General features: G+C 45.3%; 17 protein-coding genes across 17 annotated transcripts; 7 read left to right on the top strand and 10 right to left on the bottom strand.

Annotated features, from left to right (window-relative positions):
- Position 1: 1 nt before the first annotated feature.
- On the bottom strand, positions 2–1,164 carry OGAPODRAFT_15035 (uncharacterized protein). Its single transcript, XM_018353450.1, has one exon. It carries the CDS (start codon positions 1,130–1,132, stop codon positions 50–52), a length of 1,083 nt encoding a protein of 360 aa, XP_018212776.1. The 5' UTR covers positions 1,133–1,164; the 3' UTR covers positions 2–49.
- A 169-nt stretch (positions 1,165–1,333) lies between these two features.
- Positions 1,334–1,657, bottom strand: OGAPODRAFT_15034 (uncharacterized protein; the record flags this gene model as incomplete). Its single annotated transcript, XM_018353449.1, has 1 exon — positions 1,334–1,657. A coding segment is annotated over one exon (324 nt), but the record flags the coding sequence as incomplete, so codon positions are not given.
- Positions 1,658–1,872: 215 nt separating this feature from the next.
- OGAPODRAFT_91625 (uncharacterized protein) lies at positions 1,873–2,362 on the top strand (the record flags this gene model as incomplete). The annotated part of the gene is made up of 1 exon (XM_018357010.1): positions 1,873–2,362. The coding sequence occupies one exon, from the start codon at positions 1,873–1,875 to the stop codon at positions 2,335–2,337; it is 465 nt and encodes a 154-aa protein (XP_018212774.1). The 3' UTR covers positions 2,338–2,362.
- An 18-nt stretch (positions 2,363–2,380) lies between these two features.
- On the bottom strand, positions 2,381–3,796 carry OGAPODRAFT_22487 (uncharacterized protein; the record flags this gene model as incomplete). The annotated part of the gene is made up of 1 exon (XM_018355213.1): positions 2,381–3,796. One exon carries the CDS (start codon positions 3,794–3,796, stop codon positions 2,381–2,383), a length of 1,416 nt encoding a protein of 471 aa, XP_018212773.1.
- Positions 3,797–4,590: 794 nt separating this feature from the next.
- OGAPODRAFT_83924 (uncharacterized protein) lies at positions 4,591–7,222 on the bottom strand. Its single transcript, XM_018356747.1, has one exon. The coding sequence runs from the start codon at positions 6,913–6,915 to the stop codon at positions 6,271–6,273; it is 645 nt and encodes a 214-aa protein (XP_018212771.1). The 5' UTR covers positions 6,916–7,222; the 3' UTR covers positions 4,591–6,270.
- Positions 4,591–7,222, top strand: OGAPODRAFT_15032 (uncharacterized protein; the record flags this gene model as incomplete). The annotated part of the gene is made up of 1 exon (XM_018353448.1): positions 4,591–7,222. A coding segment is annotated over exon 1 (1,543 nt), but the record flags the coding sequence as incomplete, so codon positions are not given.
- A 243-nt stretch (positions 7,223–7,465) lies between these two features.
- OGAPODRAFT_74367 (uncharacterized protein) lies at positions 7,466–12,002 on the bottom strand (the record flags this gene model as incomplete). The annotated part of the gene is made up of 1 exon (XM_018355875.1): positions 7,466–12,002. One exon carries the CDS (start codon positions 12,000–12,002, stop codon positions 10,494–10,496), a length of 1,509 nt encoding a protein of 502 aa, XP_018212769.1. The 3' UTR covers positions 7,466–10,493.
- Positions 7,466–12,002, top strand: OGAPODRAFT_80848 (uncharacterized protein). Its single transcript, XM_018356465.1, has one exon. It carries the CDS (start codon positions 7,485–7,487, stop codon positions 8,778–8,780), a length of 1,296 nt encoding a protein of 431 aa, XP_018212768.1. The 5' UTR covers positions 7,466–7,484; the 3' UTR covers positions 8,781–12,002.
- OGAPODRAFT_10696 (uncharacterized protein) lies at positions 8,929–10,320 on the bottom strand (the record flags this gene model as incomplete). Its single annotated transcript, XM_018353235.1, has 1 exon — positions 8,929–10,320. One exon carries the CDS (start codon positions 10,318–10,320, stop codon positions 8,929–8,931), a length of 1,392 nt encoding a protein of 463 aa, XP_018212770.1.
- Positions 12,003–12,089: 87 nt separating the features above from the next.
- OGAPODRAFT_15031 (uncharacterized protein) lies at positions 12,090–12,923 on the top strand. The gene has a single exon (XM_018353447.1). The coding sequence runs from the start codon at positions 12,211–12,213 to the stop codon at positions 12,907–12,909; it is 699 nt and encodes a 232-aa protein (XP_018212767.1). The 5' UTR covers positions 12,090–12,210; the 3' UTR covers positions 12,910–12,923.
- OGAPODRAFT_15030 (uncharacterized protein) lies at positions 12,911–13,692 on the bottom strand. Its single transcript, XM_018353446.1, has one exon. The coding sequence runs from the start codon at positions 13,582–13,584 to the stop codon at positions 12,931–12,933; it is 654 nt and encodes a 217-aa protein (XP_018212766.1). The 5' UTR covers positions 13,585–13,692; the 3' UTR covers positions 12,911–12,930.
- Positions 13,693–13,869: 177 nt separating this feature from the next.
- OGAPODRAFT_39404 (uncharacterized protein) lies at positions 13,870–15,036 on the top strand (the record flags this gene model as incomplete). Its single annotated transcript, XM_018355378.1, has 1 exon — positions 13,870–15,036. A coding segment is annotated over one exon (1,167 nt), but the record flags the coding sequence as incomplete, so codon positions are not given.
- A 327-nt stretch (positions 15,037–15,363) lies between these two features.
- On the bottom strand, positions 15,364–20,132 carry OGAPODRAFT_91617 (uncharacterized protein). Its single transcript, XM_018357009.1, has one exon. It carries the CDS (start codon positions 19,746–19,748, stop codon positions 17,946–17,948), a length of 1,803 nt encoding a protein of 600 aa, XP_018212763.1. The 5' UTR covers positions 19,749–20,132; the 3' UTR covers positions 15,364–17,945.
- On the top strand, positions 15,364–20,132 carry OGAPODRAFT_15029 (uncharacterized protein). The gene has a single exon (XM_018353445.1). It carries the CDS (start codon positions 15,588–15,590, stop codon positions 17,937–17,939), a length of 2,352 nt encoding a protein of 783 aa, XP_018212764.1. The 5' UTR covers positions 15,364–15,587; the 3' UTR covers positions 17,940–20,132.
- A 184-nt stretch (positions 20,133–20,316) lies between these two features.
- Positions 20,317–20,841, top strand: OGAPODRAFT_10690 (uncharacterized protein; the record flags this gene model as incomplete). Its single annotated transcript, XM_018353234.1, has 1 exon — positions 20,317–20,841. The coding sequence occupies one exon, from the start codon at positions 20,317–20,319 to the stop codon at positions 20,839–20,841; it is 525 nt and encodes a 174-aa protein (XP_018212762.1).
- On the bottom strand, positions 20,326–21,499 carry OGAPODRAFT_80842 (uncharacterized protein; the record flags this gene model as incomplete). Its single annotated transcript, XM_018356464.1, has 2 exons — positions 20,326–21,436; positions 21,482–21,499. The coding sequence occupies 2 exons, from the start codon at positions 21,497–21,499 to the stop codon at positions 20,858–20,860; spliced, it is 597 nt and encodes a 198-aa protein (XP_018212761.1). The 3' UTR covers positions 20,326–20,857.
- Positions 21,500–21,560: 61 nt separating this feature from the next.
- Positions 21,561–24,422, bottom strand: OGAPODRAFT_91615 (uncharacterized protein; the record flags this gene model as incomplete). The annotated part of the gene is made up of 1 exon (XM_018357008.1): positions 21,561–24,422. One exon carries the CDS (start codon positions 24,420–24,422, stop codon positions 21,621–21,623), a length of 2,802 nt encoding a protein of 933 aa, XP_018212760.1. The 3' UTR covers positions 21,561–21,620.
- Between the last annotated feature and the right edge of the window lie 173 nt (positions 24,423–24,595).

The raw sequence follows: 24,595 nt of genomic DNA, 5'->3' as shown, positions 1-24,595 counted from the left end.
CACTGATTAATAAAGTTAATGATGGCTAAACCGAAACGTCTATAATATACTACTGCAGGCTTGGATTGATGGCCTTTTCAAACCGTTTTTCGACAATTCTCTTGATTTGAGGGGAGGTCTCAAACGGCCCATAATTTCTGAATTTCTTGTAGGCCTTCGCAAACTCCATTTCGTCCAAGTCAGCATGCTGTTCTTGGAAAAATTTCTGCTGGGCCATGATTAGGTCCAGAGTCAAGAAGAACTTGTCTTGCTCCTCAAGGTCCTTGAGGGTTAACTTGCCCTTAGTGTCCAGTGGTGTGTTGAAACCTTCTCCTTCTTCCAGAGTAATTGTGGTGCGTGAAAGCTTACTCAGGGTTCCCTCTTTATGGGCTGCCATCAAGCCACCAAGCTTCTCAATACGATAGTTTCTGTAATCCTCCCTGAAAGCTTCCAATGTTGCCTTTCTGGATCCAGTCCATCCAATCCTGATCAGATCTTCTTTTGTGACTGCTGGAGGTTTGCCGGTGAATGAATAAGGATTGACAACGCCAAAGTTCAGAGATCCGAAAATGATGAGCACCTTGAGTACATGGAAGAAGAAGAATACGCATTGAAGAACTTTTCCCGATTCAGAAAGCAGTTCCCCACGTAAATGTTCAGCAAACCCAGCATCGTGGTATTTTTCCACCAAGTAACAAATCGCCTTGCACACCCAAGTTGTCAACGCAATTCCGGGAGTTGGCGAAATAAAGTCTGGCAGATCAGTATACAACCAAGTCAGAAGAGCGGCATAAACGGAGTAAGTGAGGAAAGTTTTCTCCTCCCAAATAGGAAGCAACAATTGGCCCGGCCAAACCTTGGACACAACCAAATCATCGTTAGAGACCCGCGTAAGCCATTTGGCTTTGTCTGCCTCATGACCAAACAAAACTCCACCCTCGGCTGTTAACTCCCCAGGACATCTGGAAACCATAAATCCTTTCGGAACCCTATTGTAAAATATCGATGGACACAGTGCCAAAGGCAGTGTTTCGAAAATCTGAAACAAATCCCTGAAGGTCTGGTTTTTCTTGACTTCAAAGCAGTAGTCCTTTTCGTCGTCCAGGTTCATACGGATGTAGACATCCAAAGCGTACTCTTGTTCCTCAGACATGATAAAATACGTACAATATTCACGCCCCGCAGAAAAATTATCGTGTGTTCGGGGTACCGTGACGTAACAAAAGCCCGGCTTTAAATAGTTTGGTTACGTAAGCCCATTGGGAAGTGGTTAAGCGACCTTTGCTTTTGAAGATCAAGTCACCAAATGCTACAGACATGTCAGTCTTTCTGATATCTGATATTAATTTCTAAATTAGTTCTGGACAGCAGAGAGAATGTCGGAGTCACCAGCATCAAGAATGGCAAGGGTTCCGACTCTGAAAAGTTTACCACAAGCAGTACCAAGCTCGTTGTTTCCACCTTGGAAATAGTAGATGGCAGTCTTGGACAACATGGCGTAGTACTCCAACTCAGACTTTCTCAAGACTGGGGTGTTGGCAGCAATAATGATCAGCTTAGCCTTGCCTTGTCTAAGAGACTTGACAACGGACTTGTAGCCGAGGGTGAACTTACCTGACTTCATAGCCAGGGCCAACTTGGCGTTCATGTTCTCTGAGTTCTTCTTGGATTTAGGTGCCTAGCATGGTTAGTTACGGAGAGAGATAAAGGATACTGACCATCTCTGTGTTTTCACTCCGGTCTTAAGCTTGGTGATGAAATTTTTTCTACTGGGAATTGAAAATTATCTACGTTGAAAGACAGTCACACTGATTTTCCGTATTGGGCTTCTAAAATTTTTCGACCCTCACGCTCTCTAGATTTTTTTCTCAGCAATAATCTTTTCTCATCAAGATGAAGGTTGAAGTTGACTCGTTCTCCGGCTCGAAGATCTACCCGGGCAGAGGTACTCTGTTTGTGAGAGGTGACTCGAAGGTGTTCAGATTCCAAAATTCCAAGAGCGCCTCCCTTTTCCACCAAAGAAAGAACCCAAGAAGAATTTCTTGGACTGTTTTGTTCAGAAGACACCACAAAAAGGGTATTACTGAGGAAGTCTCCAAGAAGAGAACCAGAAAGGCTGTCAAGCACCAAAGAGCTGTTGTCGGTGCTTCTCTCGATTTGATCAAAGAAAGACGTGCCTTGAAGCCTGAACAAAGAAAGGCCACCAGAGAAGTGGCTGCTATCAAGGAGAAGGAAAAGAAGAAAGCTAGAAAGGAGAAGAAGAAGGCCGAGAAGGCTGCACAGGTTGCTACTGGTGCCAAGATCTCTAAACAGCAAGCCAAGGGTGCTTTCCAGAAAGTCCATGCTACCTCCCGTTAGTATCTGATAATGAAGATCAAGTAAGGTGTACAAAAGTCGTAATTCACCGCTGTTCGTATATTTCGTCTAGCCGTTCGATTGGCAGACCTTTAGTTTCTGGAACCAGCCAGTACACCAATGCAAATCCGGTAACGTTGAAAAAGAAGAACACGAATCCGATGCCAAAGCCAAAGGCCTCTGTTAGCGGCGGCGTAATTAATGTCATCACGAAGGTCACTAGCCAACTCATCGACCCGCAGATCGACATGGCTTTCACTTTGATGGCTATCGGATACAGTTCGGAAACAACCACTCCGCTCAACGGTCCCCATGTAGTAGCGAAAACCCCTATAAATCCACATGAAAGCGACACCATAACGACTCCCATGGCTACGTTCATGTTGGCTTTCGACAACATGCTTACTATGGTGAATAGCAGCATGAAACAGGCGAGTAATGCGGACCCTATCATCAGCAAGCTGGTCCGCTTGTAGCGATCGACGATGAACAGCGACGCCACTGAAAATACCAGGTTCACAAACCCAAAGAAAATTGGTACCAGATATGGGTTTGTGAGGCCGATTGTAGCAAAAATCGTGGTGCCAAAGAAAAAGAAATAGTTGATGCCTGTAAGCTGCTGGCAGCAGAGCACACTAATACCGGTCAGCGTGCGCAGCAGGTACTTGGGCTCTCCTTTTCTGATTGAGCTCTTTTCTTTAAGATTTGCATCCTCGTCCTCGTAGCTGTGGTTGTTAAACATGATAGCTACGATCCGGAGCACTCCTGGGTCATTAACCTCTAAAGAACGTGCTCGAGCTACCGACATTTTAGATTTTTCGACCAGTTTGCGACTTGTGAGATACCAGTAGGGGGATTCGGGTACAAACCAAATGAGAACACAGACTGCAATGGCCCAAAAAAGCCCTTGGATCAAGGGCACTTTGAATTGAAATGTGTTTGTGTTGTCGAAGAGTGACTGGCTAAAATACATGGTGATGGCCCCAATCTGAATACCAACGGTAGTGAGCAGTTGCTGAATGCATATCATTCCACCTCGCATACTGGCAGGCGCCAGCTCGCTGATCAACATGGGACAGGTCACGCATATAATGCCATTGGCCATTCCGTTGAATGCCCGGCCAAACATCACCTGGATCCACACGGACGCGGTAGCAGTCACCAGATTTCCAACGGCATAAATGACGCCTGCTGAGAAAATTGTCGCTCTAAGCCCAAATGGTGTTATTAATAAAATGCTGAGGATGCCACCAACAAACCCGCCTAGACTGGAAATCCCAATTAATGCTCCTTTAGTGATACTGAGGAAGGCGGTTTCACCGCCAGTTCTGTGATCACCAAACGTATGGATGAAAGCAGGCATGTCGATCATACCTCCTATAGTGCCGATGTCATATCCAAAAATCAGTCCTCCGGTGGCTATAATGGAGCTGAAAATGATGATCGGCCAGGTAGACCCCATGTCATCCTGATCTGGAGAATATTCCGGCTCGTCAGCTTTTCTTTGTGATTGCTCGGGCAACCTAGCAGGATCACACGATATCTCGCTCATGAAGAGTACTCAAGTCCGCGGTAGGGATATATTTTGCTCCTTAGCGCGAGGGTCCTGGAGAAAACATCCGTACACCGACAACATGGAGAACCAAACCAAAGAGGCTGGGTTCCGGGTTCCTTAATGAGGACTTACATTAAGATGGTCTTGCTTGGAAGTGGACAGGTGACCGCAAGTTCAGAGATCTCATTTGAGTTATTTGTCGGCAAAGGTATGATTGCGGTCCCAGAGTATTAATTGTAGTCTAAAATTAATTTTCCGAAACAGAAGCCTAAAGAAATAAAAAAATAGACACTTCTCTTTTGTGGACATAATATTCAACAACCCCTGTTAGAAGGTATTCATGAGAGGCGTCAATGGTGTTTCAGAAAGCAATATTATGGAACTACTAGTTTTCGGAAGAACTAGTCCTGCCACTTTATACCACAAGCTGCCCATTTTCCCAATTAGGAAGCCAGCCATCTCTTTATGGCATAAGCTAAGATTTTAGTTGCATATAAAACAATAGGCGATAGGATGGCTAGCGGTGCTACCAGCTTTTTTGGGTAGCAGCATTAAGGTTTGAATGGTAAGGATGTAAAAGGTGTCTTTGTTGCCGGTGAATATTTCCTCTAAGCGATGGCTTGACAATAGCGGTCTGGATACCTTATAAATAGTCTGCTCCCAGATCCCGAATCTCGCGCACACTCACTTATACACTCTTTACTATATGCGTTTTTCAGTCGCTCTTTTAACCTTTCTTGCTGCTTTGCAGGCTGCACCGGTGCCAATGGCCAAGGTGATCACCAGAATGCACACAGCAGATGCCGTGACCACTACACAGAATAACTACTATACGGTGACGTCCACCATCCCAATCGTTGAGGTTCTTATTTCCAACGGTGTGACCTACACCAAGACTCTTCTCACCATTGCTTCCGGAAGCGATATCGATGCTGTTCAGCCAACTACCACTGTGGTTGCCAAAGACCCAACGACGGTTGCCAGCCTGACTAGCGACTCAGTGGCTAGTGAGACACAGACCAGTAATCCGGTGCCGACTGACACCAGCATTTCTAGCACCTCTACGAGTTCGAGCCAGGATTCATCTGTGTCTGTGTCCCTCACCTCTGTATCATCTAGCAGCTCGTCAGCCCCAGCTACCACTGAAGCTACCACTGAGGCATCCAGCACTACCACTTCCGAGGAGCTCGATCTTGTTGGATCTGTCAATGTCGAAAACACATCTACCAGCTCGAGCTCGACTAGCTCAAGCTCCTCTGTGACCACCACCGATGACTCTAGCGCCACGTCTCCATCTCCAGCAGCCGAGGCCTCCAGCTCGACCACCCAGGCCTCGTTGAGTGAAACTTCATCTTCCACTCAGCAGACCTCCTCCTCGACCGAAGCTGCCAGCTCAACCACCGAGTCATCGTCTTCGTCGTCTTCTTCGTCTACGACAACTTCATCCTCAAGCTCGACAGCAAGCTCGACAGCAAGTTCGACAACCTCGTCCGTTTCATCTTCGACTTCTTCATCGTCGGCAGCTTCTACCGTGACTCCTTCTGCAATTGTCTATTCTCCATACACCGACTCAGGATCCTGCAAAGACTACGATACCGTTGAAAGCGACCTGTCTCTGATCCAGTCCAAGGGAATTGGCGAGGTCAGAATTTACGGAAACGATTGCAACTATCTCACAACTGTGCTCCCCATCTGCGCAAAGAAAGGAATCAAAGTCGACCAGGGCTTCTACATCAGCTCCGCCGGCGTGGACTCCATTGACGATGCTGTTACAGAGCTAATCCAAGCCGTCCAGGACTCTTCGTCTGGATTTGACTGGGATCTTTTCTCTTTCTTCAGCGTTGGTAACGAGGTTATCAGCAACGGCTACGCTACCGTCAACGACCTGATTGACAAAATCAACTCTGTCAAATCACAGCTGCAAAGTGGTGGATACACGGGAAAGGTCACAACCGCCGAGCCACCTAGCACGTACGAAAGCTACCCTGACCTGTGCACAAGCTCCAACATCGACTTTGTCGGTATCAACGCTCACGCCTACTTCGATCAGTACATCAGTGCAGCAGACGCTGGAACATTCCTTACCGACCAGGTTAAAGTGACTCAAAAGGCTTGTCCAAACATGGATGTCAAGGTTGTGGAAACCGGTTATCCAAGTCAAGGAAAACAAAATGGAGGCAACATACCTTCTCCAGAAAACCAGAAGACAGCCATCAAGAAGATCCTCGAGGATTTCGGTCCCGATGTGACTATCCTGACCACCTACAACGATTTCTGGAAAGACCCAGGCCCTTATGGAATTGAACAATACTTCGGAGTGATCGATATTCTGGAGTAATTAATTATGCGCAATTAAAGTAGGATATTTCGAATTTTTAAAGCTAAAAATCAATAACTTTTTTCGGGAAAAACTCATCAATCAGTTCGAGATAGTAGTCTTTGACCTCGTCGATGTCGCATTTCTTGTCCGTCTTTGAGTAAAGGTCGTAAGGATTGAATTCTTTGACAGCCCGGAGCATCTCTTCGTCATGCTCGTTCATTAAGTATTTGTACGCACCTTCCTGGTGCCATGGATAGAAAGAGTGATATCTGATCATCGCAAGCGCTTGTGGGGGCAGACAGCTCTGTTCCTTGGCTAGATGATACATGTACTCATCGTGTCCCCAGCTTAGCATGACATTCTCAAGACCACAATGAGGAGAATAAATACCGTATTTTGTGTTGTAGAGCGGATTGTTGTAATCTGGATTCGCTTTGAAGAACTCGTAGTGTATTATCTTGGTCGAAAATCGACATCCAACAGGGAACGTGTCACCCACCACGTCCCACTGGCCTTTCGAGTCATAGAAATACAGCAGTTTCCCAAGATCGTGGATTAGGCCGACGAGTTGGAACCATCGCGGTTTATTGTCTTTTCTTATCGCCTCTGCTGTCTGAAGCGCGTGTTCTATTTGTGATAACTCGGTATCGGGATCGCTCTCGTCCAACAAGTGGTTGAGTTTTAGCAGGGCGTCCCATATGGTCATCCTGTCTCGTATCTTGGTTTTGAAGTTAATTCGAGCCTGTATATTGTACGCTACCGTTTGGAACTCATGCTGCTCTTTGTAGAACTGCTTCACACGATCATATGCGAGGTCGTATTGACGATATTCTCTGTATGTTGCATTCACAAGCACATTTGGCACTTGAGTCGCTGCCTTCTCCAACTCTTGTAGTTGCTGTTCCTTATTCTCTTTTTTCTCTTCCAGCTGTTTGATCTTCTGCTTCAACTGGTTGAGCTCCTGTATATCCTCATCCAACTGCTCCAAGAGACGAGATTTGTCCAAGTTTTGGTATTGGACCTTCGGTTTTTCTATTTTGGACATGAAAAAGAAATCATCACGAGACAAATTTCTTGTACGATGCTCAGGTTTAGAAAGTGGGGCGAGGACTGAAAACGGTTTTTTTCCGCTTCTACTTTACGGTTATATACACACTATTTCGACTTGTATACAACGCTCAACAATAATAGCATTGCAGTATCACATGTGATTGGGTCGACGCGACCGAAAAAAAAATTATTTCTAAATATTCGATAAGCAGTTATAGAAAAAACATGGCCGGACGCAAAACGCCGAAGGAGACCAAAGAGTCAGCGTCCCCTTCTACTGCGGCAGCAGAGGAGAAGCCGACAATTGTCGTCAACGAAAAAGAACGCAAGAAACAAGCGTTTGTTGTGAGAACTATCTGGACTCTTGTTATGATTTTCGGTATGTTTTTCATAATCTGTGCAGGCCACTTCTGGACAATCATGTTGGTGCTAGTTCTCCAGGTTCTGGTTTTCAAAGAACTCATCTCCATAACGAGTGAGAGAGCAAAGAACCAGGACCTCAAATACACAGGATATCTTAATTGGTACCTATTAATCACCACTATTGCCTACTTGGAAGGCAAATCGCTCATCACATACACCATCAACTTTTTGATCGACTCAAACTACGTTTCTGTTCTGGCAATGAAGTTCATTATCCATCAGAAATTTGTCTCGTACTGTTCGTACGTCTTTGCCTTTGTTTTCTTTGTTTCTACTTTGAAGAAAGGCTATTTGAAGTTCCAATTTGCACAATTGTGCATCACCCATATGATCCTACTCTTGGTGATCTTTCAGGGCCATTGTATTGTCAACAATATCCTTCACGGTATGATTTGGTTCTTGCTGCCGGTTGGACTTGTCATTACCAACGATATTTTTGCGTACATTTGCGGTATCACTTTTGGCAGAACTCAGCTCATCTCGATTTCGCCCAAAAAGACTGTTGAAGGGTTTATTGGAGCATGGATCTGCACCACTTTTGCATCGGTTGTTCTCACGTACTACTTATGCAATTCCAATTACTTCATCTGCCCAATTGAGAATTACAACGATTTGCAGGTTAACTGTTTGACTGGCGTCTCCTGTGAACCAAATCCTGTGTTTATTCATCAAATTTACAAGATTCCAGCGGACGTGGCTAAAATAATTGGAAAAGAATATGTCCAGATCAAACCAATCTACCTCCATGCTACCATCCTGTCCCTGTTTGCCTCGCTGATTGCTCCGTTTGGAGGCTTTTTTGCTTCCGGCCTCAAGCGTGCTTTCAAGATCAAAGATTTTGGTGACACCATTCCAGGCCATGGAGGAGTCACCGATAGAATGGATTGCCAGTTCCTTATGGGCTCCTTCTCGTACTTGTATTACGAGACTTTCATCTCGACCCATCATCTTAACGTTGGAAATCTTCTGCAGACTATTGTCATCAACCTTTCGGGTCCTGATATTCTAATTCTTGTCAAGAGTTTACACACTTACTTGTTCAAGATCGGCATGATCTCAGAAGACGTTTATGGTCAATTGGTGGAACTCTTAAACTAATTAAGTCCATTCCTTCGATTTAGCTACTTCGGTGCTACAACCCTTTTATTAATTGTCATTCGAAAGTCCAGCAACCTATACATAGTACAATTAACCAAAACCATAACCGGGACCACCCCAAACTCTCCGGAGCCGTAATGGACTCAAACTAAAACCAGGGTATTTCAAAACTATCGTACCATTGTAAAAATTTATCGTGTAATATCGAGTTTAATTCTCTGACTCCATGGGCTGACAGCCTAAACTGCGTGTGTAAGCGTGTGCCCAAATTCCTTAAAAGGAAGCGGGATTCTCTGTATAGGCTGCAAGTGAAGGAGACCCATTTCCTGCGAATTAGAGGCAATCGCTGGCGAATATATTTGAGCGCACGAGTAGAATTCTTCAAAGACCTCCGTCCGATTGCAAGTAGTTTCTGTTCAGCAAAAGTTTTGGTTTCCAATAGCCAAGAGAGGTTTTTTGGGATATGAGAGTAACTTTGAGGCAACTTTGAGGTAACGTCTTTCAATTTAGTCAAAAATTCCTCTAAAAGTTTATCGCCGCGTTGAATTGCATGCTTCCCGTCTTTTGCAAGAGCCAACACCGCATCGCCCGTCCAAAGCCGAGCCTGCAAAAAAAGATCATCCGCAAATTGGAACCCTTCCCGAATGCAGGAACCCCATTTCTTAGCCATTCGATGAGATACTAAATTTGTTCCCGCAACCTTCTCGATGGAAAGCTCCTTAGCACGATCGAATATCTTCATGCTTGTCGATAAGTTCTCCTTCATAGCGCTCCCGAACCTGCGAGACCACTCTAGTCCCTTGTAGCCCAATTCACGTCTTTGTTCCTTAATCCATAGAAGCCCACTATAAGCATCGGCCAGTGTGCCTTCGCCAAACAACTCCCTTCCAAATTTGAGACGGTTATCGAAAGTTATCAAGTCCTGGTCCTGAAACGAGCAGCGAGTTTCATATGGTTTGCGATCTTCGAAGTACTGCTTTAAGCACCCCATTTTGGTATCTAGACCCTTCACTAGACAATCCTGTAGTGTCATCCTCATATTCTCAGACACAGCAGAGCAATCTATGTCCTTGGTTCTGAATACCGTTCCTCCAACCAACATGGTCAGGGCAAGTCCTAGTGCGGCAATACATTGCCACGATTTCAGTTTATCCCGCTTCAAAGCTTTAGTATGGTCGGCAAATGTAGTGAATGACTCATCAGTTGTGCCTCGGGCTTCAACTTCTTCTTCTGACCCCTTCTCTAGTTCAATTCGAGGAACAGAGAAGTGAGATCCGCTAAGTTCGTTTTTGAGCGTCGACACCGAAGCTCGAACTTCCTTGTTAGGTTCTTCCCGCCCTCCATCATCGCTGGATACAACATCATCATAAGCGACCGATTGCGAGTCGCTGCCAGTCACAATGGACCAAGAATCATCAGAGGAAAATTCCTGGGGGGTTAGGATGTCTGAAACGTTATTGGTGCTGCCATTGTTGTGCGGTGTGTGGCTCTCTGGTGTAGCTAAACCTGAGGAAGAGCTTGATGCTTCCTTCATGGCCATCTTGTATCTCACTTTCAAATCGGGCTGCGCTTAATATTTGAACGCTGGTGCTTTGTGTTTTAATTGGATGGCAAAAGCGGCAGGAAGAGGAAAAGATAAGGAACTTCATGTTAAGTCTGTGGCGCATGTGGCAGTGCACTAAAAATAAATACGTCTAATAATTTTTGACATAATCACCTATTATAGCAGCTTTCCCAAGCTTCCAGATTAATCCGAATATACTCTGCCAAGTGTTTGTTGTATTCAACTACCAGCTGCGCTAGACTGGTTTTAAACCATTCGTGGAACTTCACCAGCTGGTCCCATATCTCATCATTGATTTTTCCTAGTTCCTCTTCCAGAATCTCCTGCTGTCTTTCAAGTTGATAAATTTTAAGTCGTAAATCGTAAATCCGGTTCTTGCGCGTTTGGTCTGGATTGGGGTCAGTGTATTTCAAAATGACATTGTTGATCTTCTTGATGCCAGGTATTTTCCCGTAGAATGGCTTTCTCGCGTTCACATAAAGAGCAGATTGAAGCTCTGCATCTGTGAGCGGCGCTTCTGCACTTGAGTTAGCAGATTGCTCTGATCCAGTTGCCCGCGACGCAAGAGCATCAATTCTGGATATCTCCTCTTCCTGTTTCTGATGCTCTTTGTACTTGGCGCGCGAGTCCTGCAACGACTTCTCCACCATTTTGAGTTGCACAGCCTTGTTTCTGTTGTACTGGATGATTTTTTTAGCGATCTTGGTGAAGTTCTTGAGCTCAATGAGCTTGTCCAACAGTCCCGTATTCGTTGCTTCAGAAAGTTGGTTCGCGTAGATCAAGGTTCTGTCAAACACTCTACCAACGTTTTCAATGGAATTCGAGTCTTGAATCAATGACAATGCTTTGAAGGATGATCCCAGCTCCGTTAGGTCGGGAGACATCTCAGTAAAGTGCTTCACTAACCTTTTGTTGGTACGCGAAATGTTATCAAGCACTGCCTCGTACTTGGAGAACTTATTTTCAAACTTGACAAAGTTTTCAAACTGTTCTTCGCCAGCAAGCTCTGGGAAGGAGCCAAAAGTCGAGGCAGACGGTACTGGAAGGGTGAGGTATATTTGATTATCGAGGTTCGACAGCGCATCAAAGGGTGCCAGTTTGTAGATTGATGTCTTGCAGAGAATTTGATTTTCCTTCAATGCAAGAAAGTCACTAAAATTGGTTTCTGGATCAAGAAAACTCAAAAAGTAGCGACATTTCTTCACCTGGTCAATCGCCAGGCATCGGTTCAAAAACACGCTGAGCATCCGTTTTCGGTACTCAATTAGGTTCAATGGGTTATGGTTGCTTGATGAAGGTCCATTAGCGACCGGAAAATGTGACTCGAGTGACTTGGCAGTAGTGGACGTCAAATTTGAGGCTAACGTTTGTTTTTCGGGGATCGGAGGGATTAACAACGTGGGAAAAGTCTTAATCAGACACGTACGAAGCATCTCAAACTCACTATATCGTCTTTTCACCATTAAAGGCCCGACTTTTATCGTATACACGATATAACTCTGCAGATGATTATGCGTCTCGTTCGATTTAGAAGCTTCTGTAATGTGTAACTCGAGGCTGGTGCTGGATTCAAATATTTCGGTCACCCTCGAAGGGACGAGAAAGTCCTTTCTCGTAATAATTGAGGTGGTCGAGTCCACTACTTTCGAATTGTCCATGCTGTAACAAGTTTTAAGTGAAGAAGCCCTATAATTTATTTTGCCATGTATCGAGTTCAAGATTACTTAAGCAGTCAACGAATATATTGTGATGAGACAAGTCTCGGTTCCTCTCTCTTCTATAGGGAGGATTGCCAAATTCCACCTTTATGGGTGCCTTGGCCTTGTGTTAATACTTGGAGAATCGAACGTGGTAGCTAAGATCGCCATGGCTGCGTATGTCGGTGTTTACATTATGGTTCTGTTTTGTTATGGACCAATTGTTTATGTCAAATCTTTCCAGTCTGCGCCCGAAACACGTGGAGGACTGATAAAGACAGGACTCAATCTGCTACCTTTACTAGTGGAAAAGGCATCACGAGTTCTGATAAGTTGCTTTCAGCTAATATTTCGATTGCTCCATCTATCGTCTGGCACGAGCACGGTCAACGAGCTGTTGGTTGCGTATGCGATTGTCAGTGTCCGGAAAATGATTGCTTTGGTTTGTTGGGCATATATAACTCAGCAGGATGACAATAGCGTTCACATGAAGGCATTTTTGGTGTTCTGTCTGATGAATATCACGCAGAACAGGTTTATACTGAAAAACGACATGGCCAAAGGAGAGCGGGTGGATTGGAAAGAGGGGCTAATAAGTTTTGTGAGCACACCAACGAGAAACAGCAAACGTGAGGCGGAGAAGCTACATTTTCGCAGAAACACGCTGTTTGCTGCTAACGCGCTTTTGTCTGTTTCTCTGTTCGTCTCCACGTTCAAATACTACTCGCAGTTCCAAAACAATTACTATAAGGTGATGAGCGTCCTTATCAGATTAATTCTGCTAGTGGATATGGAATTTGTGCGCACTTTGTGCGACGAATTTGTCGGGCTCGACGTCGTTATGGGTGGTGTGAAGAGTAACGTTTAGTACAGGAAATAGCATGATATATTAACGTCTCTGTATTTTAGCGCGACCTAAAGGATCAAACTGCAGGACGATACCATCCAAGAACTTGATCTTGACCGTGGGACCGTGATTGCGGATCATGCGGCGTTTCCGGTGTGCTCGTATTTCTTCCAGATTACCATCTGGTTCGTCCCAACGGTCCTTATCCAGCGTCGATTTGATCTCTGCCTCGAGTTGCTTCACCCGCTCATAGTTCAGAACGAAGTGTATCAACTCTTTCACGGTCAACATGAACTTGATGTCCAATTCCATTGGGTCGTTGACATTATTTATCTTTGTGGTTTCAAGCAAAAACCGCAGTCTGTCACTTTTCTGCTCTGCCTTAGACCCTCCAAGCTTGCCGAGCAGCTCCATACAGTTCTGATACTCGCGCAAAAGCTTGTTCCTGTCGTCACGGGCAAACCGTTTTTCCTCTTTCTCGCCCCTCTTATGGAATGCCTCGAATAGTTTTGAGTCCAGCGGATCCTTGTTGCGGTTTACCTGTTTGGTGGGTGGCAATGAATATTGGCGCCGCTCTGCCTTTGTTCGTAGGTCCACCAGGTTAAGAGGATACCGCTCAACGGCGTCTCTGAAATCGTCTAGCTCAGGGTTATGCCGGAGCCGTGCACCGGCTGGCACTTTTGAAACAACGTTCATAGTAAGCTGCTCAGGCACTCCTGTGGCAAGGTAACTGTCGAAGTTGTACAAATCGGTACTCTTGTGCTTGTCTTCGCCTCCGCGCAGAGGCCGTCGGTTAGTCTCATCGCCCATACAATTACGTAACCGAGGATGCCATTTTTAAAAACATTTCAGCTGTGGTAAAAAGTGCTCGTCATGTCGAAATTCCGGGGAGTCACCTCCATCGGTGCTGGTAATTTGTATCAGGGGGCTCAAGCGGGTATAGCCCTACGTCCAAAGCCCACGAAGCCAGCCAATGGTGCTCGATTGCGGTCCAGACAGCTCATCACGTTCCTGCTTCTCTGGCTCTTTGTCGTGCACTATTTTGAGAGATGGCAAGTAAGAAGCATGATCAAGTCTTGCCGCTGGAAAAACTGGGAAAAATGGCCCCCAGGTGCCGATCCACATCATCTGGTTGTTATTGGAGACCCTCAATTGGTGGACAATTTCTCATACCCTACAAGAAACAGGTTATTGTTATATTTAACGCAGCGGCTTAGCGACAACTACTTACATCGAAATCACAGGCTTTACCACCAGATCCTCAGTCCTGACACTACACTCTTTGTTGGGGACCTCTTTGATGGCGGTCGTGAGTGGGATAACCCGGTCTGGTACGCAGAATACTCTCGCTTCCATAAAGTTTTTGATCCTGTTGAATCAACAAGAACATTAGCTCAAATTCCCGGAAACCACGATATCGGTTTTGGAAATGGAGTCGACCTTGCCGTGCTCAACCGGTTCAGAACATTTTTCGGCAACCCTAACGACTACCTGGTTTTGGGAAATCATAGTCTCGTCCTTTTGGATACTATCTCTTTATCTTCATCAGAGCATCCGGAAGTTAATAAAGATCCGACAGAATTTCTGGCAGCCCTAAGCCAAGACAATCACCATGCAAAACAGTATCCTCGAGTTCTTGTCAGCCATGTGCCGCTTTACAGGTTTACAGAATCTCAAACGTGCGGTCCATTGCGCGAGTCGAAGAAACGGTTTCCAGTGATGCGTGGGAAGCAGTACCAGACAGTAATCGAGTATGAGCTAAGTCAGCGCATTTTGAACTCCATTAAGCCAAAACTCATCCTTTCTGGAGATGATCATGATTACTGCCATATTCGTCATCCATTGGCAAACACAAGAGCGGTTCGCTCGGTGGCCGGCGAGGCATTCACTGACGAGATCACCGTCAAGTCATCTGCCATGACTGGAGGAATAAAGAGACCTGCTATCCAACTACTCTCTCTCTATAACCCACTAGACGGCGTTGCTGATCCCGACGTTGTTCCCGAGGAAACAGGGTCCTTGGTGGTGACTCACGATACGTTGCGATCGAGGCTATGCTATCTTCCAGACCCTTACCAGGGCCTCAGATGGTACGCGTTTGTGATACTACTAATGACCGCTTCGTTTGTGATGGTCTATATGTACCCAGGCACCACGACAAAACTGAATAGCCGCCTAAGAGACCGTCTTGGAATTATCAAGCCGCTCTACGAGGACGACTTGGTGAAGAGACAGTCACTGAAAATGTCTTTGATGGACTTTCTGCTGGATTGGAACGTCCCCGAAAGACGCAGCTGGAAGCTATGCGTGCTGCATGTAGCGCTTAGTGTCGCCATTTACATATGTATCTTAGATAGGTACCATAGTTCTATATAGCATAATCGACGCGACGATAATCGGGATCAAAATAAATTGAATTTATTTGTGCCCCTATGAATGCGGTCGACATGCCAGGCTTGCCTAGCTCGCCCACGAAGGTGATACCCGCCAATATTGTTCACACAATTGCAGTGAATATTAGCAACTTTCGGGACTTGCTAAACTTTAGCCTAGTTAATAAATCCTGTTACAATGAGATTATAAATGACAATAAGTTGTGGATAGGGTATCTGAAAACCATACACTGCTGGAAAAGGCCGGCTAGTCAGGAAAGTACAAATGGGAGAACAAAAACTGAAAGGGCTTTTGGAGATACTTCTATGCTCATTGACGAGGAATTGACACCTATCAATTGTGTATCAAGAAGCGTTTCTGATCCAAATCTAGCCCGCTTGGAGTTCATCAAAATCTACGAAATCATGGCGCCCATAGCGAACGATCTACTAGTAAAGAACTACTCCAATTTTCAGTCGCTTGCGGTGTTCAAAGAAATCAATAACCCATTTGACCAATCCATGCTCTTTGCTGGTTTGGGCAAATTCATACAAATATACAGACATGAGGACAGATATAGGAATATGGTCATCAGACTCAATACGATTTTGGACCTGTTTGTCACATCAGTGATTCGAGAAATTGATATACGGTTGAAGCAAGAGGACTTCAAGGAGGCACGCAAACTGATCAGCGCACTTGACAATTTAAATTTGGATATTGGCGACATCGAGGTGGACAGCTTGGAGGCTCTACTGGAGTTTTTTCTTGACAGATATGTCAATTCATACTCATTTTTGTCATCCAAAGATACAGTGGACCGTGTTCTCAAGAGGGCTACACACAAGGCTCGCGGGGTTGTGAAAGGACACTACTTGGATTTTGTAGAAGTCGACACCATCTTCAATCAAATTGCAAGCTTACTGAACACTCAATTGAATGAAATTGATCGAATATTTGATACCAATGCCGATGAGGTACCCATCGTGTTGAAGCTGATGGAGACGTTTCTTGGTAACTACTTCATTGGAGGACTGGTTGAAAAACTGATAAATCGGGCAAAACATATTGATGGTCTTGATGAGCCAGTAGATTTGGAGCCAGAGCCAGAAGACGAAAAGACCGACCCGCCTCATGTCAACATCATGAACGAGAACTCGCTCTATTTCCAGTGCGTTCCTTTTTTGCATCATAAACTCCTGACAACCTTTGAAAATTTGCACTATCCACAGAGCGCAATGGACTCGACGGACAAGGCCACAAAGATGGATTACTATCCGGTGATTATTGGATTCATCAACTTCTACTATGAACCCCACTTGGTGGAGTTCTCCGATCAGCTACCAAAACAATGCCACCAATCTCTCGTGCACCTAATAGAGACCTGGGAGCTTAACAAAGTAGAGAATGAGAAAATGCTGGAACAAGAAATACTCAAATTTGTAGATGATTCCTCAGAAGCACAAACAAACCACACATTCGACATTTTCAGCAGTTTCACTAATATATTCAGACTTAAAGGAGCTAAGAAAACAGAGAAAGAGGAGATCGAGAATGAGACGAAATTGACAAAGTTTGCAGCTAAGCTTCAAATATTGACTACCAATGTTCAAAACATCAAATCTCTGGTTAGCATGGACTTGACTGTTCTAATTCTACAGCATGTCAAAAACAGCTACGACCTATTACTTGGACTGACCAAAAACTCAGCCACTTCCGAAATAAAAGCCAGTATTCACAAAGTGTGCCAGGACATATTCATAGACATGCTTTCAACGTTGATTGACCGCCATATAAAAAGCGGGTTTCAAGAGGCACTGACTCGATTGAAAGAGTATAACCCAGCAGAGTTGGAGGTTAGTGTGGATTACAAAGTGGAGCCGCTAACAAACTTCATTGAACTTGTTAATGTTGGAGACCTAATTTTACAAATGATCAACATCTTCTATAACGAAGAGCTAGTGAAGAATGAGATTGTGAAAACAAAACCTCAGAAAAGTAGAGACTTTTTATCTTCCAATCAGTGCGAAAAGACAATATCCAAGCTCGAAATAATGCTTGACACATACGTCGCTGATGGACTGGATATCAGCATTCAAGTAATCATGAATGAGGTTAATATGTGCATTCTCAGGTCCCAGGTGAATGAAGGAACTTACAATTTGGTGAATATGGAACAACTGGGGATGAAAAATGGCCAGCCAAGTGTCTACGTGAAGCAAACTGTTACAATACTGGAGTCACACTTTAAAATGTTATCGGAATCTATTGATAAATCCATATTGGATATATTCAAAGAAGAGATTGGCGAGAGGTTTATTGCGACGTTTATAAAACTTCTGACCACGAAACTGAATATTTCAACTATAGGTGCGATCCAGTTCATCACCGATATCAACTACCTGTACGACTTTTTTGTGAAGTACAAAATTAAGCAAACGGTGCAGTACCTGGTGGCTTTCAAAGAAATCAGCCAGCTGTTTTTGATTGAATGCGACGATAAAAATAAATGCAAGGATCTTGGGAAGCTAGTGATAGACCTTGGACGAGACAACGGTATCTTTAGTCCAGAAGAGGTATATTCCTTTGTGAGTCGCCGCAGTGATTGGGTTAGCATCAAACGATCGGTGGACAAAATTATGTATGGTATTGGGCCCGACGATTGCACAATCGTATAAATAGTGTTAAAGCATCTCATTTAGAGTATCTGTTTCATCTTCCAATTTCAAGAACACGTCAACAACGTCGAAAGGCTTTGGTTTCTCTGGGTTGCTCAAATCCAAGTTCTTGAGCTGCTGGAACAAGCGGTATTCAGCGTCCATCACGTATGGATCCTCAGTATCTGGGTTCTGTACGTCATTCAACGTTGGGTAAAGGCCTTGCAAAAGCTTGGTTGCAAACGAGTATGTTTGGTAATACAGAGCCCCATGAGAAATGGTTGTGGTTTGGTAATGGACGATTGACATTATCAGCTCTGATGAGTTTTCAAGACCTCGCGTGGATGAGAGTTTTTTGAACATTTTAACAAACATCTCCAAAGCTGCTTGTTCTTCTTTAGCGCAAGAGCTATAAGGCGTGGTGCTGAGGCGAAGAGTCAAGAGCGTGGCAAAATCCAGAGCGATCTTAATAAATATTGGGGACTGTTCGACATTCACCCCCACCAGCTGGTCGACCAGTTCGCGACAACGGATGATCAGGGTAGAGTATTGGATAGCTTTGTCGGCCAGTTCTTTTGCCGGCTCTAGAAGAGTTAGAGTTAGATGGATCACAGACAATAAAGAGCGAAGGGACTGATCCTCCGGCGACGCTATTGAGCTCAACTGGTGCTTCCAGGAAGACAGCGAGCTCTTGACAAGATTGTCCTTTGCTGCGTTTTCCTTGTCAATGTCGAAAACAAGGCTGTTCAGCATCTTTGAGAAATAGAGCGTGATATTCACCAGCTCTCCAGTATACGAGCTCTGATTTTTCTTAAGCTCCAACAGCCTGTCTGACGACGACGACCATTGTTTCCCCAGTCTGAAGCTATGTAGAGTTCCAAGCACAAAAATCAAACACCAGATATTTTGCGAGTGAGTGGAGGATAATTTCGAGTGCGGGGAATAATCTTTGTTGAGTTCGTGCTGGACGGCAATCTCTTTTGCACGCTGAAGAAGAGAGTATATGTCGAAATTGTGTTTTTGAGGAAACGACGCCAACAGTACAATGGCCTGAATGGAATAAATATCGGTGGAGTCCTGCAACTGCTGTTTCAAATAGCCAACAATGTCTGCATCTTTGGACACTAGATAGGCGACAGTCCAAAAGAGAAGTGGCGACTGATGGTGCAACCGAGTTGGCGAGGATATGTGGTGCATGATGGGCACTTTTTCCAGGTAGCTTGTGTTGAACACGCCGAACCATGACTGGATAGTGACGGCAGAATAGTCCTTGCTACCAAGACTGAAGCAAGGGGATTCATCGAAAGAATACTCGTCATCCGAAGGGACCGGCGAACACGAGTCGATGGAAAGCGACTTGCAGCTCTCGTCGCAAGAAGGAGTATGTGAAGACATGGGAGAGGGGTAAGCAGAGATAGACTCTAGATCGAAAAGCCCGTCTACCTTGATTCCTCTTTCCTGGCAAATGTTTTGAAGTAAACGATCCTGCAACATCAACATGTCCACCAGGGCCTTCATGTCCTCAATGCTGTCGGCAATGTTCTTGATGATTGTGGAGCGTTGGACATGGACGACAGTTTCTATGTGACAATCGTGGCCCCTACGGGAGCAGGCAGAGCACGGGTTTGGGCGCGTTTCGCTGAGATTGCATTTGATTTTGTGTTTGCGACACCTTGCACAAGACTTAAGGAAGCGAAGCTTGGGCTGGCTTTTTGTAGCACCCTGAGGGTTGTTGAACACCGTGGTGGGCTTGGGAGCGGCCCTCTGCTGGCGCTTTTTCATGGTGTTGGGTAAAAGCGTCACCAATTTCCGTTTGCAAGGTTCAGACATTGGTGTGTCGAAAAAGTGCAAGGAGATTGCTTTTAACTACAACCAGGTCCAGATGCAAGGTATGCAGATAATCCGGGGAAAATAAGGTGTCGGGGTGTCATCTCCGAGCCCGGTTGGGGGTGGCATGGAGGAGTCCGGGAAAAACGGGGTGAGCTTCACGAGGCAGCCAGGGTGTGTCGTTGCATATCTCAGCGCAACCCAGGCATTTGAGAGCCGGGAAGTACAAGTCACTTGAGTTGAAAGACGGCGCTCTCTAAAAGCTTATTATGCCTCTGGAAAAAGAATTCAACATCTCTAGCCAATGCCGTGGTCGGTTTTACAAATCTTTTCATGTTGATGCGCGTGTAATGCATTTGTATTGTTAAACGTATTGTCTAGTGTGTCGGAATCCGAGTATCCGGAATCATATTCTCTCCGAGGCATTTATACATCTTAGCACCATGGGGTGCATAACCAGACCCGGTGGCTGTACGTAACAACTGGTACTGGTTAATTGTTAATTCCTCATTGGCTAATTCCTGCAACTTTTACATAATTCATTTCACAAAATTCTCTCGCGTACCTTATTATGGCGACCGCATTTCATGGCATGTTTACCGGAGGCCGCTACACGGTCCCACAGAGAATGGAGGACTTTCTACTCGATGCTTTCACAAAGTACTGCGAAGACAATAGCACGGAGGACCTCTTGATTAAAGATGTGAAGCCGTTTTTCAAGCAATACTTGCGCATCTCCGACAAACTCCTCAATTTCCTGCAACCGCACGATTTAATTCTCAAAGGTACCACTGAGGTTGTGGATTTTGAACGTTATCTGTATCAAGGCGGATTATTTCTGATTTTGAATCAGAATTTAGATTTGATACAGGACAACTGGAAATTAGTGTTGAACAGTCTAGGACGCAAACCCAGTCACAAAGAGCGCTTGTCCTTTACAGATGTGCAAAAGCTGGCCGCATCGCTAAATCAAGACACTCCACAAAGTACAGTGGCAGACATGCTCACTCTACAAGGAGACAAACAGTACATCAATTTCTTTGACTTCGCATTGATACTAGGACGTGTAGGGGAGCTAAATATGAAATGGGATTGAACTGATATCACAATGCTTACAAAATATGCTTGGATCTGAAGTAATTTCTCAGGTAGTGCACTTGCCACAAGCCGACTCCTATCAACACAAATATGATCAGAACACTGAAGTTTCTCACACGTCTGTTGGTGCTCTCGTTGGTGTCTCTCAATCTCTCCTCTCTTCTCACCAAGTATTGCAATTCCTCGCTGATCTCGTCAACCATCTCCTCTATCTTGCGGAACTGAACCTCTGCCGGCTTCAACTTCTCAACTGCCTGGATAGCATTCCAATCTCTGGCAGCAGCACCTGCCTCAACCTCGAGCTCGATCTCACGCGACAACTGACCTTCTTTTTGTCTGTTTTGCAAGTGGTTTTCGAAACAGATGTCGAACGACGACGACGATTGCGACGTGAATGCTGCGCGGAAATTACCAGCCACATCTCTCTTCTTACGGTACTCGTTTCCCTCGGAATCAACAATACGAAGCGTCAAAACTTGGCCGTCGCCCACAAATCCATTGGTGTTAATGTTGACCACAACAAGTTGTCCATCGGAAACGAATTCACGCACACATTTTGGAGGCGGATTGTGTAGAGTAGCCGGAATCTCAAGCTTCAATGAGGAAGCAAGACCGGCAAACAGTATAATAAATCTCACGATTTCGATCACCTTCATACGTCAAGTCGAACACAGATCCGATAAATAAACACCGCGTCCAGTTTTTTTCCAGCTGTCGTGAACTTTTTCATGCTGCCATTATTATATACGGGTCAAAAAACGCTCTACTTTACATAGCTTACTCGGGATGGTAGTCGTCATCATCTTTGGCGGGAGTAGGAGCCGTCCAATCTCCAACCGCAGGAGAAACGCCCCAGTCATTATCACGAGGAGTCTCGGTATCAGGCTGCCAAGCAGACCGCCCCCCCCACACGGAGCCAGAACCATCGTTCCACGCAGGAGTCTTGCCTCCACTGTTCCATGCTGGCGTTTTGCCCCCAGAGTTCCATGCTGGAGTCTTTGCGCCCGAGTTCCACGCAGGCGTTTTTCCACCTGAGTTCCAGACTGGGGTCTTTCCTCCAGAACCCCAAGCAGGAGTCTTACCACCGCTACCCCAAGCAGGAGTCTTGCCACCACTGCCCCAAGCAGGAGTCTTACCACCGCTACCCCAAGCAGGAGTCTTGCCCCCACTACCCCAGGCTGGAGTTCTCGCGCTTCCAAAGCCTAGATCAGAACCATTACCGCGAAGTGGACCACCGTTCGGAGCACCTCCAGATGAAAATGCTGCACCTGGACGTCTGCCCCTGTAGTTTTCCATGTACTGCTCGTACGGCACGAACTGGCCAGGACGGGTTTCAAAAAGCAGATCTGATTTGTTGATTGGGATGATTTTGGCCGGATTGTGCATCTCGACACGAGCAACGTCTCCATTTGCATCTTTCACGATACCCTTCTTACCCTTATAAGGACCCTTTCTGACACTGACATTCTGATTAAGAGTGATATCACGGCCACCAAACTTCGAAGCAACTATCGGAGCAGCCGGAGGAGGCATAAGACGGTCTGGATTCATTTTATTGAGATCTGGGGCTTTGAAGGTCGACAAAATGGATCCTTTATTTGAGACAGTTTGAACTTCAGTGGCATCAACCACTATAATACCATTATTTTCGGTAACGTTCTTGGACTTTAAGAAAAGATGGGAAAGGTAAATATGGACAATGTTTCCTTCTCTTCTCTCGCCCGACACTTCTTTGACGACGTCTCCTACTGCGATTTCAAGACCGTTTCTGTCGGTTGTCTTCTCGGTCATCTTATTGAGTTCCAATGGAGATTGGATCGCCTTGGGCTCCACTTTCACAACCCGTCCATCAGTGCACAGCACTGTAAACACTTCCTTCTCTGCTCGAATGACCATTCCAACAGATTGCGAGTTCAGCTTGACCAATTGGAATAGCTCAAAAGCTCCCGTTTGCGTCGAGTCGGTTGAGGAATCTATGGACTTCATCAAATAATTAGGGAACACAGTAATGTCTTTCTTTGTCTGGTCGGAAACAAGCGTAACTTGATTCTCGTCAACTTTCACAATCAGTCCGCTCTCATTCGAATGGACATCATAGATCACAGTCACGTGATCACCAGGAAGGAAAATCTTTCTGAGAGTCGAAGTTGGCACCTCCACGATGGAGTTGTTCACCTCCCGGTCGTCATTTCCCTCCAACTGAACACGGGCAATTTTAGCTTCTGGCGCAGAAACCACCTTACCCTTCATTTTAGCTTGTTCACCGCTGACAATCTCCACTCTGTCGTCAGGCTGAAACACAATGGCCTTATCACTTGCATCCTTCAAGGAAGAGGCAATTGATTGCAAATCAATGCCTTCTGAGCTGCTGCCAGAATTGAATAGCGTCAATTCATGCAGAGTTGGCTTGACGTTTCTGGTCTCCACTTGCTGAATCTTGACATCTTTGTACAAAAACCCATCGATGAACTCCTCATTTCGGTAGATGTAGTAACCTCTTTCTCTTCTAGCAGTAGACAGATGTTCAGGATCATTTTGACTGGCCTCGATCTCAGAGAAAAGTCTCTGTGGTGGCCTAAATTTCGAGCTTGCTGGTCCACGTCTTCCCTTTCCAGAATCCAGACTACCTTGTGATTTACCATAATCCAGTCTTGGAACTAACTTGACTCGCACTTCCAAATCGTTTTCGGCAAGATTATCGACGATTCCCAAATCCCCTTTATACTTTCCAACCTTGATTCGCACATATGATCCTGGCTGCAGCTGAACTTCATTCGATCTTCCAGGACGAAGCAAATCCGGATATTCCTCAATTGGAACAAGAACCTTGTTGTTTGCGTACATTCCAGGCAAGCCTTGAATAATTTGATTCACAGCGTCCAGTCTGCGAGCCTCGATGTAAACGTAACCACTGAAATTGTCTCTTTGGAAAGCACTGAAAACGTCCGTGTATCTCTTGTTCAACATACGAGCATATATTTGTTTGACTAGTTCTTTCTCCAGCCCATTTCTGACACGAATACCCCAAATCAAAGGATCGTCAACGGATGGAAGCAATAAACGCTGAGACACATTTGTGGTTGATCCCATATAACGGGACGATGCAGAACGACCATATCTCGCCTTGAACTGGTCTGCTAAAGCCTGTGCATCCTGTTCGTCGAGTTTTTCCCTCGAACGATCCAGCTTCCTGTGCAATCGATCGCTCACGACACCAGTTTCGTCGTGTGCTTGGTCATCTGCTAAGAACTCATTACGAAGTATCTCAGCATCTTCGTCATCCTCATCTTCCTCTTCATCATCATCGACTTCGGCCTCAACATCCAGAAACTGGTTACCCCTTCTTTTCTTTCGTCCACGAAGTGCTTCATCGTCGTCGTCATCGTCTTCTTCTTCCTCTTCATCATCCTCGGCTTCCTCATCTAAGTTGACGTCCTCAAATTCCCCTTCTTCTTCATCGTCTTCATGATCATGTTTCACGGTATCTTCCTCCTGCTTCGACTGGGGAGACTCGTCATGAGGTTGGGTATCGGCGTTGCCGACGCTAATTTCCTCCGGATTGGTAGTTTCCTCACTCATTATCCATATTATTTATTTAATTGCCACTACTTTTCTTCAACGCAAAAATTTTCGCGGGCTCAGAACCCAGTATATACATATAGTCGGTGAACAAGCCAGACACCAAGCCTAGCTCTTTGATCTCCGTTGTGATTGTCTCCGCCAATTGTCACTGATCTGCAGCAATCATAGAC

The sequence above is a fragment of the Ogataea polymorpha genome, assembly GCF_001664045.1.
Source record: "Ogataea polymorpha strain NCYC 495 leu1.1 chromosome Unknown OGAPOscaffold_1, whole genome shotgun sequence".
Lineage (NCBI taxonomy): Eukaryota > Fungi > Ascomycota > Pichiomycetes > Pichiales > Pichiaceae > Ogataea > Ogataea polymorpha.
This window is presented reverse-complemented; position numbering and strand designations above follow the sequence as displayed.

Coding starts and splice junctions, on each gene's coding strand:
- OGAPODRAFT_15035 (XM_018353450.1), bottom strand. CDS start 1,132: ATGTCTGAGGAACAAGAGTACGCTTTGGATGTCTACATCCGTATGAAC.
- OGAPODRAFT_83924 (XM_018356747.1), bottom strand. CDS start 6,915: ATGACCATATGGGACGCCCTGCTAAAACTCAACCACTTGTTGGACGAG.
- OGAPODRAFT_80848 (XM_018356465.1), top strand. CDS start 7,485: ATGGCCGGACGCAAAACGCCGAAGGAGACCAAAGAGTCAGCGTCCCCT.
- OGAPODRAFT_15031 (XM_018353447.1), top strand. CDS start 12,211: ATGGCTGCGTATGTCGGTGTTTACATTATGGTTCTGTTTTGTTATGGA.
- OGAPODRAFT_15030 (XM_018353446.1), bottom strand. CDS start 13,584: ATGAACGTTGTTTCAAAAGTGCCAGCCGGTGCACGGCTCCGGCATAAC.
- OGAPODRAFT_15029 (XM_018353445.1), top strand. CDS start 15,588: ATGCTCATTGACGAGGAATTGACACCTATCAATTGTGTATCAAGAAGC.
- OGAPODRAFT_91617 (XM_018357009.1), bottom strand. CDS start 19,748: ATGTCTGAACCTTGCAAACGGAAATTGGTGACGCTTTTACCCAACACC.